The sequence below is a fragment of the Protopterus annectens genome, chromosome 6.part0 (genome assembly GCF_019279795.1).
Source record: "Protopterus annectens isolate FY-2018-M chromosome 6.part0, PAN1.0, whole genome shotgun sequence".
Lineage (NCBI taxonomy): Eukaryota > Metazoa > Chordata > Ceratodontiformes > Protopteridae > Protopterus > Protopterus annectens.
This window is the reverse complement of record NC_056737.1, coordinates 1,988,562,608-1,988,577,924: the sequence shown is the minus strand read 5'-3', so window position 1 is coordinate 1,988,577,924 and position 15,317 is coordinate 1,988,562,608. Positions and strand designations below refer to the sequence as shown.

Here is a 15,317-nt window from a genome sequence, read left to right as displayed (position 1 = left end):
GGACTTTTTGCATTTCTCCGAAGTTGTGTGACTATGAAGTTATTATTTTTTTATTTTTATTTTTTTTATTTAACATTTGTTTACCAGGAAAGTCCAACTTGTAACAAAGCCAATTTTCAGTGGAGGCCCAGTGAAAAACACTCCAGACACATGTCTTTGTAATGTGGGAGGAAACTGGAGTACCTGGAGAAAACCAAACAGATGCAGGGAGGATATGCAGACTCCACACAGAAGGCACTCCAGCCGAGAATCGAACTGGAGAACCTCTTGCTGTGAGGCAACAACCCTACCACGGCACCACTCCTCACTTATAGATAGTTGACAATGTTTTTATTTTATTTATGGTTGAAACTTCCAATTATTTCCTTTGGTGGAAATGTCAAGTGTTTTTAAAACACACACATCTCTGTGAAATGTGTGTGCATAGTGTGCCACCTGCATATGTTGGACTTGTGGCCTACAATGCAGATGGAATTTTTATGTGTATTTGAATATGTTTATGTGCAGAATTTGCATGACCTTCCTATGTCATTGTATGTTTTCTCTGAGTGTTGACTGATTTCCTCCCATACCCCAAAAACTCACAATAGGTGAATTTCTAATACTTCAAAATGCCAGTAAGTTTGTGTGGGTGTGTGTGTGTGTGTGTGTGTGTGTGTGTGTGTGTGTGTGTGTGTGTGTGTGTGTGTGTGTGTACATGTGTGTGTAGATTCTGATGCATGTGTTTCTTTCCTTTTTTTTTTTTTTTTGGAAGGAGCTTAACTTTGTGATTCTGCAGTTGAACATGTTGATCTGCATATACAAACACCATATATTTTATGATGTCACTGTACTGCTGCAAAGGATTCTGAGTCCTGTAATAAAATGTAGATGGACAAAATATTTTGCAATCATATATTTATTTCTGCTGAACATAGTAGTTCTAGCAGCCATTTCCGGACATTTGCAACAGACTGTTTCCTCTGCAACTTATGAACATAGTCCATAGCACTTCCTAGAATTCCCTTACCCCCCCCAGCATACTTCTTTGCCCAAGTGTGCATCACTGGTCAGGTGATGGGAAAGGGGGTCCATAAATGCGCATGAATGGTCAACTCTGCCCGTGTGTGTATTCTGTACCCAGGAGCAGCTTGTGCTGTTTTCCTCCACGAGCAATCATTAATTTTAAGCATTCGGTGATGTATTATAGACCCATTTTTGGGTTCCTATTACAAGCCCGAAGACGCATTCTTTCGAATGTGTCTTGGTCGAACTTAAAAGACTGAAAAGGCAAAATACTGAAGCAGCTTTTAAACAAATTCTTTCCCAGGGAAAGAATTTGCTTGGCCACTTTGTTACTTTGCTGTTTACAGCACTGTAGTACGATCTCGGAGTTGGTATATTTAAGTAGGGGGGTGTGGGGGGCACAGCCTCCCACTTAATGCAATGTTTAAAGTGTTTTCTTTTTTTTTTTTTTTTTTTTTTGTTGGAACAGCAATTTTTTTCCCTTGGGAAAAAAATCGCTGTTCTGACAGTTCGACATTGTAAGCTTTCACTTACCTGGGGTTGATTAATCACTGTTCACTTTTTTAAGCATTTGGTGATGTAATATAGACCGTAATTTTTGTTTGTTTGCTTGTTTGTTGACTGTGTAAATGAACTAGTCCTTCTGGAATGCCAGTCAGAAACCACTTGGGCTACTAGATCAAGAGTAAATGCTCAAGAGTAAATGCAGTACATGTGGACAGTTTTAGAACAGCCAGTTATTGTGTTTGGAACTGTTAAAGAAACCAGGGCATATAGAGGAAGCGCAAGTAGACACAGTAAGAACAAATTACCTTCACACAGAAACACCAGTGGTTCAGAGTAAACTGTTAAGTCTTTCAGTTTGAGGCAGAACATATTATATAACGAACTACCACGCTAGCTAAATGTACAGTATTCTTTATACCGATATGAAATGGGTCTGAATTTCCACCCCACCAAATTATATGCACTGAGTCTTGGCCTGTAGATTGAGTACACAAAGCACAAAAAAATATGAAATTCAGATAGTTCAAATACATTTAAATAGCATAAGCTTTCATTCCTTAAATAGCTGCACCTTTAACTGATATTTGCAAAACTAAAGGGCAAAGTATAGATCCTAATGGGATTCTCCACAGAATGTTTCAAAATAGAAAAATTGCTAACCTTTTAGCAGATCATAGGAGGCTGCCTAAATGCCTGAATAGTGGAAAAGAGTAGATGTGCTCCTTTCACAATGGTGGCAGCAAGTCAGAGCAGGGAAATGTCAAACCTTCAGCTTACACTGATAAGAGAATTGGAAAATCACTTCCAAAGCAAATAATTTAGAATATGAGGGCAGTAGGCCACAGTATTCAAAAGTACATGGCTTCGTAACAGGATGTCAGACGAAGAAGGAAAAGGAGAGAGTGCATCAACATGCTGTTAGGTGACCTTTGCAGTTCATAGTGTAAGGAAATTAGCAAGAGTGTGAACAAAATGATCAGATTTTTTTCATAATATTTAACACGGCAGTGCATAAAAAGAAATCATACAGCCTTGGAGTAACTCCCAGAGTTATAGCCTCAATACAATGCTAGCTAGGCATCAGAAGGCAGACTGTACTAATACATGGAATCTTTCCTGAAAAAGGGAAGTTTATTAGTGGGTACTGCAGGTTCTGATGTGGCCACATTCCTTTTTGGCTCTCTTATAAATTACACTGTTGAGAACCTGAAAGGAAGACTGTTTTCCATTTTACTAACAACTGAAAGATATCTAGCCTATTTAACAGCCGGAGTAATGATTTCAGAATAATGAGAAAGACTTGGTAGAATTTAGAAGAATTGCTTTAAGTGTGTTACCTTGCATTTAGCATATAGATATTTATAGTATTTTATGGGAGGAGAGTATCTGTAAAGAATGAGTACTTAAGAGGGGTGACAGAAACAGCAACTTGGGTGTAACAGGATCCAATGTTTTTACCTGTTGACTTACTGTAATCAGTGTGCCAAATCAGAAAAGGGCACTGATGTGGGATCAGCATTAATGAAGAAATTGAAAATGCATAGAAAATGTATAACATTTCTAGCAGCTGTTGAGAAAGAACGGGCTTTCATTTAAATTGGATCTACAGGTTATTCAGTGGTAGACCTGGAAATAGGCAATCAAGATGTGACATATATAGTTGTGTCTGCCTTCAAAGTCAAAGTTCTAAATTACCTGTGATTTTTAAAGCACTTCTTCCCCTTCTTTTTCATGTACAAGTATTCATTTAAGCATAAATTTTAAGGAGGATTCTGATCAGTAGTCATATTTGAGGGCTAAAGTGTGAAGATGGGAATTAACATTTTGCTTTTTTTGATGTGGATGAAATCTATTAGAAGTTTCACCTTTAAAATGCTGCCATCTGTAGGGGCATTTCTGTTATTGTACATTGGTATGCAATAAAGTCATGAGTAAAATGTATTTTTTATGTTGTCTCGTTTGTATTTTACAGAAGAGTACAACATGTACATTAAACAAGTCCAGCAAACAGCTGAACAGTATATGCAAGAACCCAGAATTGCTGATGTGGCACCAGAGGATGCTTTATCTGAATATGAGAGAGAGCATGCTTTAATAAGGAAGAAAATGGGAAAAGAAACAACTGTTATACTGAAAACTACACTACAGGAATATGTAAGTCAGTGTTGTGATTGTTCTATTTAATAAATATATTATATTGTGCTAATCTGACTGTGCATGACATGAACTGTCAAATTCCTGGAGTTTTAATGCCAGGTTCTACTCAATGGGCTTCTTTAAGATATACGTGTTTACATATGACAGTGTGTACAAGCAGTTCTCTGCTCACCACATTGTCCTCTAATGTAACCAGGATAATGATTTGCCATCCAGAGTTTCTCCTATACCTGTCTTTTAACATACATACATACAACATACTTCTGTGAATGTTGATGGCAAACAAAGCCCATTAAAAGTCTTTCCTTATACTCAGCAAAACTACTGCATGGGAATTATGCCACTTATAGTTCATATGGATATCAGTCAGTGCCCTGAAAGAGATCCTACAACATGTTACTGGTCACACCATTAAGGTGATAATAGCACTAAGAGACCAGACTGGACAGGCAAACATTAATGGATCTCTGCTGATTACTTTTTAACCACTTGAGCCTAGCAGGCTTATGCAGTTTAACAAATGAATAAAACACACACACACACACACACACACACACACACACACACACACACACACACACACATACACACAACCATTTTTATTTTAATTTAACTTGTCATGGCTCCTTTAACACTGGAAATCCAGGTTTAGGTCCAGGCATAATGCAACGATAGCTTAATTAAGACTGCAATGACCTTTGGTGACAAGTGATCAGTGATTACATTATCGCATAGCCCTGTATGATCTTTCAATTACATCAGCTTGGTGGACCATAGAAGTTTCCTGCTATGATTGCTTGTATACTATGAGCTTACATCAGCAGTTTTGGTTCACTTCTTATCTCTTAGTATCCTCCTATTATGTGATCTCTGAAATTCATTTTTTCAGTGAGAGTGATGGCTCATATGGCTTTGCAGGTCTTGATGTTGGCTCCTTTACTGGTCACTGTGAATATACTTTCATTAAAAATGACATTGTTAAGAGAAGTGTGAGTACCATTGTTGTGTTGATGTTGTTCAGCTATATCCCCCCTTTTATAAAGAACAAATATTAGACCTTGCTATTACCTTTTAGGGTTGTCTAGCTTCTATCCTGGAATGGATGTTTCATAGTCGATTGAAGTTAAAACTTGAAAAGACTGCAGGTGTATTCTTGAGTAAGGCCATAACAGGTTCCTTACCTAACTGCTTTAAATATTCAATGGAGTATTCAGTTAGAGTCTGCATCTAGGTTAAGAGATCTTGGATATTCTTAATAAAATGCAGAGTCAAGGACCAGATGTCAGCTGTTGTGAAGTCTTTATATTATCTCAAGAATATCTTGTACAATAAACACATGACCATCAGGATGTTCTCATTACCATTATCCATGCAATCTTTGTTGACTACTGCAGTGCCATATCTGAGACTTAGACTAGGATCTTGAACATGTGGAGTGGGTGTAGAATGGAGCTGTTAGGGTGTTAAGTGACACATTTTATTTTGAACACATTACCACCTGTTTTATACAAGTTATAACATATCTCAGTCGCAGCAAGGTCTGTCTGTAAGATCCTGAGACTAACTTACACTAGATTCCCAATGCAGAAAGGTATGCTTCCTAGATGCTTAGTCTACCTTGCAAACACGAATACAGAACCTTAATGATCAAGGCCCTGCATGTCTCAAGGAGCTACTAATGCCCTCTGTTCTGATGCACCACCTTCATTTTTCAAAGAGTTTTCTGGTGGTTCTCAGAATGTGACTAGAATATAGGGTAGGTATTCTTTCACCTACTTGGCTCCAACCTTATGGAACCTGCTTCAGGAGTAGTAGGCCTCCTTTATGGATTCCTTGAAGTAATGTCAGTTCACAAGAGTATTCCTTAATCCCAGATACTGAATGCATTAACTTTTAATACATCTTGTGAGATCTCCTGGTAACTCATTATTTTTACTTTTATGATATTTATGCTATTTATGTCTTGTATCTGTCTTTTAAAATGTTTGTCTCATCGTTATTTAATTGTGAAGTGTTTGGACACAAGTCAAGTAATTTAGTTTATAAGCATAAACAGATTCTGAGGTGCTGCTGAGACTCTGGGGGGGAGGGGATCAGAGTAAACAGATACTGCCATGGTACTCTGAGGACAAGCACTAATATGATAAAATTAAGTTAGCGAGTAGTACGTGAAATGTGTCTTTATTGGTATATATTTCTAGCTAATTTGAATGCTGCACCTTATTACAACTTTACAGCACCATGGAGAGTGGGTGGGGGTTGTTGAGGACATTATTCATTCCAGGCAGTGCTACCTATTGTCAGCTATATGCAGCCCAGCTTCATTTAACAGCCATGCATATTAATTTAGTACTGTGAGTCTGCAGTATAGTATTTGGTTGTGTTTCATTAGTCTATTATCTAACTAAGAATATTATCACTGACTTTATCAGCAGAGTAGTGTGCATTATGGTGTTGTACTCTGATTCATTAATTAAAATCAAGACCTAAATCCATTAGCTTGTTGATGTTCTTATATTGTTTGTTTATATCCTTTACAGGAATATCAGATTTCCTCATTTGAAGAAAGGCTTATCAAAGAAATAGAATACAGAATAATGAAAACTACATACCTGGAACTTCTTCATGAAGATGGTGAAGAAATGGTAGTTGATGTTTCTGAAGAACTGGCTGTTGAATCAGGATTTGAATTGAAGCTGAAGAGTTACAGAATTCTGGAAGGCATGGGTGTTACCTTCCATTGCAAAGTGTCTGGGTATCCACTGCCAAAGGTAAGCAATAATTATGCAAGTAATGCATCAGAAAGATCTTTGCATTTATTTCATATCTTCCACTGCCTTTCTTCAAGGCAGATGCAGATGGTAATACATTACAGCTATGTAATTTCAGCACTCTTTATAAATACTATAATTAACAGAACTAAAATATTTGGTTCCTTGATTTAAACCCACATTCATAGTTTCCTAGTGTTGATATACGTAACTTCAATATGAAGCCAGAGTATTTTTCATGTCATGGCAGATGTACTATTTGGACAGAAAAACAGAACATTGCACATATTGCAGATCAGTGAATGAATGACAACTGTTACTTAGGCTGTAGTAGTTATATCTAGCCCAAAGAGTTAATAGATGCTGACATTTGTGTCATGTTTCACTTATCTTAATTGACCAAATCTGCTTTTCTTGTTTCCTGTACACTTTATAATATATGAAAATTAACCAAATGTTGCACTTTCTCTATGGCCAAAATAGGTACCTCGCACCACTCATCATCTTTTCTCCATCCTGCTGACATTGCTCCATGAGAAGCTACTAAGGACTGTGATATAGGCATATTCTCTATGGCTGTTGAGATTTCCTCTTTAGGCACAGGAGAGTCACTGTGGTTGGTCTCAGTGGAGGGGGCAGATAATGCTTTACTGAAAAGCTTACCTAAGGACCCCGATTCCTATGGAAAAGCCCCATCTATGGTTGGTATTTTTCTATGGGGTATCCTAGGAAAATAAGATAGAAAGCTAGGAATGTGTCTTCCCCTGCTTCAAACAGAATGGTCAGAGAAGATTGACTATGTTTTGCTAATAGCTTATTTCAAACCTTTCAATCTTTAAATTCTGCTTCCTCACTAAACTGTAAAAGATAAATATTTTCCTCCTTTTCAGATACTGATTCCCTGCTTGAAGGATAGGAATTAGACTGAAGTTGTATTTCTCCAGTGCCTAAATCACAGGAACGGTAATCTGATTCTGAGGAATGTTTTTTCCCTCATATTCTCCCCCTGAATAGTTATTTTTTTCTGAAACTATAACCAGAATGAAATATTTGGTTCCGTGAGTGCAGAATGAAATTCCAGTATTCCAGTAAATATATTATGACTAACTGAGTGACTGATTAGGGCTGGATTTTCCTCAGACTGCAGCTGTTTCTCCTGTCTTACCAGCATTAGAGTGTTTTTTTCTTGGCAGTCTGCAGTATACCTGACAGACAACCTCCTGCCTTCCAAATGTCTGATAAATTATACAAAGTTTTCTAGATCCACGAGTTTCTGTTTTCAAATCCCAGACAGTTGTTTCTTTGTCAAAACTATCTTTTGCTAAGCATCTTGTAAATGCTAACCCTATTCCTTCTAACAAAGATGGGAAAGTATTTTATAGATTTGGGAAGAAAGTATATTCTTCTACTTCAGTCTTCAGAATTCTGAATTGTCAGGCTCATATGTCAAAATGCCTGTTTCTTTTGAAAATATGAGAATGTTACCTGCTAGCCTCCCTTCCTCAGAAATTAAGCCATCTCTGAGTTCTTTGATAGCTTCAGTTTCTCAGGTAGCCAGACATTTTTTGAAATGTTCTTATGACTAATGCTGTATCCAGAGCAGCTGCTTCTAGATTAGTAATGTGAAGGTTTGCTTGGTTACAGTCACAGAATTTACCAGAGAATGTCAAAAGCTGAGATCTTGAATATAGAGAGAGAGATATTGTTTAGCCCTTCTTTTCCTGAGATTTTTGAAAAAATGATGGATGAGGGAAGTTAATTTAGGGGGTCACTCAGATTTCAACCCTCTTTACTAAAGTTTAATAGAAGTTTCTCTTCCAGTGCAGGAGGACCGTTTATACAAAATAGAACAATCTCAGCAATGGTCAGGTAAACATAATTACAAAATAAGCAATGACAGGGAGGCTCAAAAATAAGGGGAAGCCTTCCAAAGACAAAGTCCTGGGACCGCTCTTGTTTGGCATCTACTTCTCTGAAGTACAGGCCAACACTAAGGGACTCTGGCTAACAAAGTTCACAGATGACTGCAAACTGGGAGCCATTATTGAATCCCCAAATAATGTGGATATTCTACAAAAGAGCCTTACAGAAACAGATGCTTGGTGCCAGAGCCATGGGCTCAAGCTCAATGCCAAGAAATGTATAGTTATCCCCTTTGGGAAAAAACATGTACCCGTGAATTACCACATAGATGGCAGTACACTAAACACCGAAAGTGTGATAAGAGACTTAGGTTCACAGGTAGACAATGGCCTCACCTTTGATAACCACATCGCCACATCAGTCAGGAAATCCTTCTATGTGGCACACCTCATCACTAAGGGCTTTTCATCCAGAAAAAAGGAGGTCATTGTCCCACTGTACTCATTTCTCATTAGACCCATTATAGAATACAATGCCCCATTTGGTATGTACCTCTCAAGACATCTGCAACAACTGGAAAGGCCGCATGACCATCTAAAAAAAACTCCAGCTATACTCTGTTGCATATTGTCTACTCAGAGGCGATCTCTGCTTAACATACAAGGCCATGTCAAACCCAGAGCTGTTGGGACATACTACACTTAAAGAAATCCCAATCCCTCAGAGCCACATGCTCCAGGGACCTAAACCTTGTCATCACAATGAACAAAACATGCTAGAGGGATCAGTTCCTGACCCAGAGACTCCCCAGACTCTGGAATAGACTGCCCATACATGTCAAGCTGAGCGCCTCTTTGACCCTCTTCAAAAGGAACTTGACAATTGGATGGGAGATAGGAAATTCACCCGGGGATCACGTCAGTCGGCCTGCTAGACAGGGGTTCAGGGAAGTAAATATTGTGGGAAGAAATAGCCAGGGAATTGTTATGGCTAGTCTTGTATGGGCCCTAGGGCCGATAGCCTAGTAGCAGCCTATGAACCTATAAAAAGGCAGACTGACTCTACCCTTTATGTGTTTACCCCTTCTCACACTGGCATTAAATCTGTTCCAAAGTCCTTGTTTTCATTTTCCTCAGTGGCATCAGATAACCCCAGACAAGTGGGGTCTGAGAATCATTCCTTTGGCAGTGGGAGTCCTTTCCTCCTTTTCAGGGGATTCCTCTGCATCTGTCAAACCTAATTTCTCTATGTCCCCAAGTTCTGGAACAAATGCTGTCTCTAGGGGTTCATAGAAGCAGCTACCCCAAAACAAAGAGAGAAATGATTTTATTCAAAAATATTTACAGTACCAAAGAAAGAATCAACTTGGAAACCAGTCCTAGACCATTCTTTTCTAAACCGTCACATCAAAGTCCCAAAATTCAAGATGCTGCTGCTGCAGTCACTGTTGCCTCATATATAATTTCTCAGTTTTTCTGTAACTCCAGATTTAAAAGAGGCTTATCACACCAGTTCTCAAAGACTTCAGATTTTTTTTTTAAGATTTTCTGTGCCTGGCTTACATTTTCAAATCTTTGTCTTACCCTTTGGACTATCTATAGCTTCAGGGGTGTTTACAAAGTGTCTGTCACCGGTAATGGCTCACTGCAGGTTGAAGGCATTTACATTTTTCCATATTTAGACAACTTTTTTTATTTGCAGACTCTTTTTCATACTGTCAAGAATCAATTGCTTGGGTAAAGGATCTTCATCTCAGTCTTGTGTTTCAGGTGAACATATAGAAGTCTTCTCTCATTCCTTCTCACTGAAAGTGTTTTTGGGATGCTGTCTGAAAAAAAATCCTTCCTGAGGGCTTTTTTTCCTCTGGGCAAAAGTAGACCTGTACAAGGAACAGTTTCTGATTGTCTCCATCCAGTCTTTGACATCTGCCAAGGATTATCAAAGGATTCTATGTTTCATGGCCTCTGCAGTTCCCATGATTCCTAGGCCAGACCTCACACGAGGAAAATTCCATTGTTTGAGTTTTTCAATAGGTAGTTATTTTTGTGGGTGGACAAGTTATCTCTCAACCCAGATCTACCAATTCACTTTCAGTTCCTATTCCGTCTGTAACCACAGATGCCTCAGACTTTGCTTGGAGAGCTGTTTCCAGGGCGGGGGGGTTCAGGGTCTGTGGATCAAACAGGACAGACTAAAACAACATGAATGTCAAAGAAATGATGACAGTAATAAATGCTTTAAAATCTCTAAACTATCTTTGGACTCCAGTCTTTCTGGTAATCACTGACAACACCACAGTAATATGATGCATAAACAAATGGGCCAGCTAAATCATACTCTTTCTGCAGACTAGCTATGGTAGCCTAGGACCTAGCAAGTCATCACAGTCTATCCAGTCAGACTGCCTACATTCTATCAGAACCAAACATTATTGCATACAAGCTGAGTAGGGCAAAGATAGACCCTCACAAATGGAAGTGGAGCTGTGGGGAACTCTTCAAATAAACCTGTGTACCTTCATTCACAATAGCCAGTTGAAGAAATTCTACTCCAGATTCCTTACAAACAGATGCTTTCTCATTGTCATGGATGAGAATGTTCCTTTATGCATTTCCACCCTTTCCTGGATAAATCTTTCTCTTGTATAAACAATAAGGTCGGGAAGACAGATGCTTTCTCATTGTCATGGACGAGAATGTTCAATGTTAAGTTGTCAATCTCGCCTTCATTCTTGCTTGATGGGTTCGGAGCCGATCCTCGGCTCCGACTCGGCACTTGCTTTAGCTCGAGAACTCCTTTTACCAGCTCGAGGCAGCCCCATATCCCATGATGCAAGGCAGTAAGTACCCAGATCTCGTTTGCCGCTTCGCTTAGGAGGTCTTCTTTTTGCCAGCTCCTGGTAAGTTGTTCGCTTTTGTGAGTTTAAGCCCCTTTAGTCTAAAAAAACTTTATATATATAGTTTTAACTCTAGTTTATACCCTTTCTGACAGAAATTTCCTGTCTCCGTTAAGTTTTAGTTAGTCTATCTTAAAACCCTATCCCATCCCCCCCCTGTTAGGGTGTGTGTGTATTGGTTTTATACAATACCTTTTTGGTATTTTATTTAAGTTAATTTTGACTGGTGTGTGTGTGTGTGTGTGTTTTTCGGCACCATGTCAAAGGAGAGGGTCTCAGGTTTTAAGAAGTGTGACTCGTGCTGTCAGAAGATGTCTCTGACAGACGGTCACACTTCTTGCCTGTATTGTCTGGGCCCTCTTCACCTGCAGGACTCCTGTGCTATTTGTCACTCCTTCAGCCAGAGAGTCCTGCAGGAGAGACATAACAAACTGGTTCTTAGGGGCCTTCTTAAGCCGGAGGGCTCTCCGGCTAAGTCGGCTCCATCAAAACCAGCAAGAGTTTCCAAGGCCCAGGCTTCTGTTCCTAAGCCTGCGGCCTCGGCTCCGACTGCTGAGTCGAGATCGGCTCGGCTGGAGCCGATTCTGGCTTAAGCACCGGCACCGATGGCTATCGGTGCCGAACCTATTTTGACCGCCGATGTCGGCTCCGATCGGCTCCGACACCCATGTGGCACAGGCATCGGTGTCGGCTCCGATCGGCTCCGACACCGTTACTTTGGTGGCTGTATCGGCTCCGGCTGGAGCCGATACATCGAGACGTTCTGTCGGCTCCGAGAAGTCGGCTCCGACAGGATCTGTAGTATCGGCTACGATGGCTCATTCCAGGAAGAGGTCGAGGTCTCCTTCCTTGGAGCCGATACTTTCGGCTCCAGCTTCGCCTCTTCTATCGGAACGGAGCCATCGGAGCCGATCTTCAAGGTCATCCAGGTTGTCAGATCATGACCTAGAGAGAGTGGTCAGTAGATTACTCAAGTCACAGGTACTGGCCCAAATGTTACACAGTCCGTCTCAGCAGACGACTGTTGGTCCACACCCCGTTACAGTTCCTCCTTCAACTCTACCCCAGAGTTTGGAGTTGGAGTCTTCGGGCATGGTTACTGCTACGGCTGGAGGACGGATACCCCCTTCTGTTCCTTCAGCCTCTACTCTTATCTCCTCTTCCTTAGAGGGATTCGGTGGTCGGGCTTCCATGGTCTCCTCCGAGGGGGTGAGTGGCATCGGACCCTTGTCCGAGCCCGCTCTTCCCCTTGGAGCCTCGGCCTTGGTGAGCTCGGCTCCGACATCTGCCTCGGAGACTTCCCTTCGGTGGTCCCTGGAGTTCCTAGCTCTTGGAGCTGGTTCTCTCGGACCTTCCTGGGAGGGGGGCATTCGAGGTAATGAAGAGTGTACTGGCCACTGGTATCAGTCAGCAGTCTGTTCCCGTAGCTCCTCCCTCTATGGTACCTGTTGACATCTCTGCCACTTCTCTTGCTACAGGACCCAGAGATCCTCCGCCTCAGGTTTCCCCATTGGGAATTTCCCCTCTTCCGAGGATTCTCCTGATGTTTCGGGAGATCCTCCTAGGAAGAGGACTTGTAAGAGGAAGCATGTAGACTCCCCCGAGTCTGTCACTTCGGATACTGACTTTGATGAGTCAGAGGGATCCCCTAGATCCCCCTCTGAGGATGTCTCCTTCTCAGACATCCTAGAACTTCTGAAACAGAGGGGAAACTGGCCCACCAACAATCCCTCTGAGGATGAGTCAGTATACCTAGAGGCGTTTGGATCTCGGCCCTCCACCTCCTGGGTGTCTCCGCCTTTCGACCCCCTTATGCAGGTTATTGCACGAAAGGCGTGGGCAGCTCCTGACTCTGTAGAGCCAGTCCCTAGGAGGCCTTCTAAATTTATCACTGCCCCTAGTGACAAACAATTCCTTACCAAGGGTGTCCCCGCTGATGCCATGGTGGTGGCTGCGGCCACCAAAAAGGAACTTGCAGATCCTTCCGTGCCCGTCCATCCTCCTAATAAGGACTCTAGGACCATGGATAGGTACGGCAAGCGGATGTTTTCCTCAGCGACCTTTGCTATGCGTTCGCTGAATTATCTTTGTCACTTCACCAGACTCCAGAGAGATATCCTGAAGGAGCTGGGAGAAGTAGTTCAGGATCCTACAGCTGCAGGGGCTCAAGAAAAGATTGCTTCGCAGCTAGGAACCCTCAATTCCATTGCTAACTCCTCCATGCGGCTAATATCTTATGCTGCGGATGGAGCGAGTAGAGCCGCAGGCACAGGTGTGGCTCTTAGACGCCAAGCCTGGATGCGGCTATGTGATTTTGTGGATCCCTTTAAGGCGTCCTTCACAAATTCTCCCTTTGATGGGTCAGCTTTGTTTGGCCCTCAGGTGAAGGAGACCTTGACCAGGTGTGAGCAGGACGGCAAGACTCTTTCTGCTGTTGGAGTCCGTTCTTCCACCCCTTCTAGGCCTTAACCCAAAGGACAGAAGGGTGGGAAGATGTGGTTCCGTAAATCCCAAGGAGTCACGCCGGATTCACGTGGTCAGTTTACCCCTAGAGGCAGAGGGGGTAACAACAACAGACGCCGCTCTAGAGGCAGAGGGGGTCCGAATGAACCAGGGAAACAGGGAGCCTCTCTCTGATAAGCCCTTTCAACATCCCTGAGGTGTTGCTCGGCTGTCCCTCCTTGGAGGCAGTCGGGGGAAGATTATCACTGTACCCAGAAGCCTGGCATTCCCTCACTCAAGACAGATGGGTACAGTCGATCATATCCAAGGGTTACATAATTCCTTTCGAGGAAAGTCCCTTCCCCTCAAGTTCCCTTCCAGATGTACCACCCGGTCTAAGGGAGATTGCAGAGTTAGAAATTGCAAAACTACTGCAAAAAAGAGCCATTCGGCCAGTTACAATAGACCATTCAGAGCCCGGAATCTACTCAAGGTTCTTTTTGGTCCCCAAAAAGACAGGAGACTGGAGACCAATATTGGATCTCAGCAGACTCAACAAGTCTGTCAGGAAGACAAGATTCCGAATGGTCACTCTTCAGTCAATTCTGCCCTTCTTACAGAAGGACAACTGGATGTGCTCAATAGATCTTCAGGATGCGTACTATCACATCAAAATTCACAGACGCTCCAGGAGATTTCTCCGCTTTCGGCTGGGGTCCAGTCACTTCCAGTTCAGAGCCCTGCCCTTTGGTCTCACTACAGCCCCCAGAGTGTTCACCAAGTGCATGGCAGTGGTCACGGCTCACCTGAGACGTCAAGGATTCCAGGTGTTTCCGTATCTCGACGACTGGCTCCTGTCAGCCACCACCAGGCATCAGCTTATACAAGCCAGGGATTACACAATAGACCTTTGTTCTCATTTAGGCATCTCAATCAACTTCGAAAAGTCATCCTTATCGCCCTGCCAGTCTATTACCTTCATAGGCGCAAACTTAAACACTGTTCGGATGTCAGCTACCCTTACAGAACAAAGAGTTTCAGACATTCAAACTCATGTCAGGATCATTCTGGCCAGCAAGAAAGTACAGGCCAGAATGGTTCTAAAGGTATTAGGTCTCATGGCTGCGGCCATTACTCTTCTTCCACTGGCTCGATTCTACATGCGCCTCCTTCAGTGGATGCTGTTCACACAGTGGTCATACCAGCAACTCCCAATGCGTCACCAGATTCTGGTGACACAGACATGCAAACAGCATCTTGCTTGGTGGATCACATCGTCTCAGGTTCACCAAGGCAGGTGCTTTGTACCCCGTCCCGATAGCCACTGTCACCACGGATGCCTCCCTGATTGGGTGGGGGTCATTATCAGGGCAGGATGGTTCATGGGACGTGGCAACCGCTCGAGTACCATCTGCACATAAATGTCCTGGAGATGAGAGCAGTGCTTTTAACGTTGCAAGCCCTCAACGACTTTCTTCCCGTAGGGACAATTGCAGTCCACACAGACAACATGTCTGTAGTGTGGTATATCAACAAACAGGGCGGAACCAAGTCCTACCCCTTGTGTCGAGAAGCTCAGACTTTGGCAATGGGCGATCTCCTCTCATCGGTTTCTGGTAGCAACGCATATCCCTGGGAAAACCAACATCATAGCGGACAGATTGAGCAGAGCTATC

General features: G+C 42.2%; 1 protein-coding gene across 20 annotated transcripts in view; it reads left to right on the top strand.

The window, feature by feature from the left end:
* LOC122805019 (titin-like) overlaps positions 1–15,317 on the top strand; it is a 759,244-nt gene that overhangs the window by 90,767 nt on the left and 653,160 nt on the right. For all 20 annotated transcript variants that reach the window (XM_044075290.1, XM_044075281.1, XM_044075295.1 and 17 more), the window contains 2 exons: positions 3,485–3,666; positions 6,210–6,440. In XM_044075290.1, the coding sequence (XP_043931225.1) occupies positions 3,485–3,666; positions 6,210–6,440 (413 nt within the window). The remainder of the gene's footprint in view (positions 1–3,484; positions 3,667–6,209; positions 6,441–15,317) is intronic.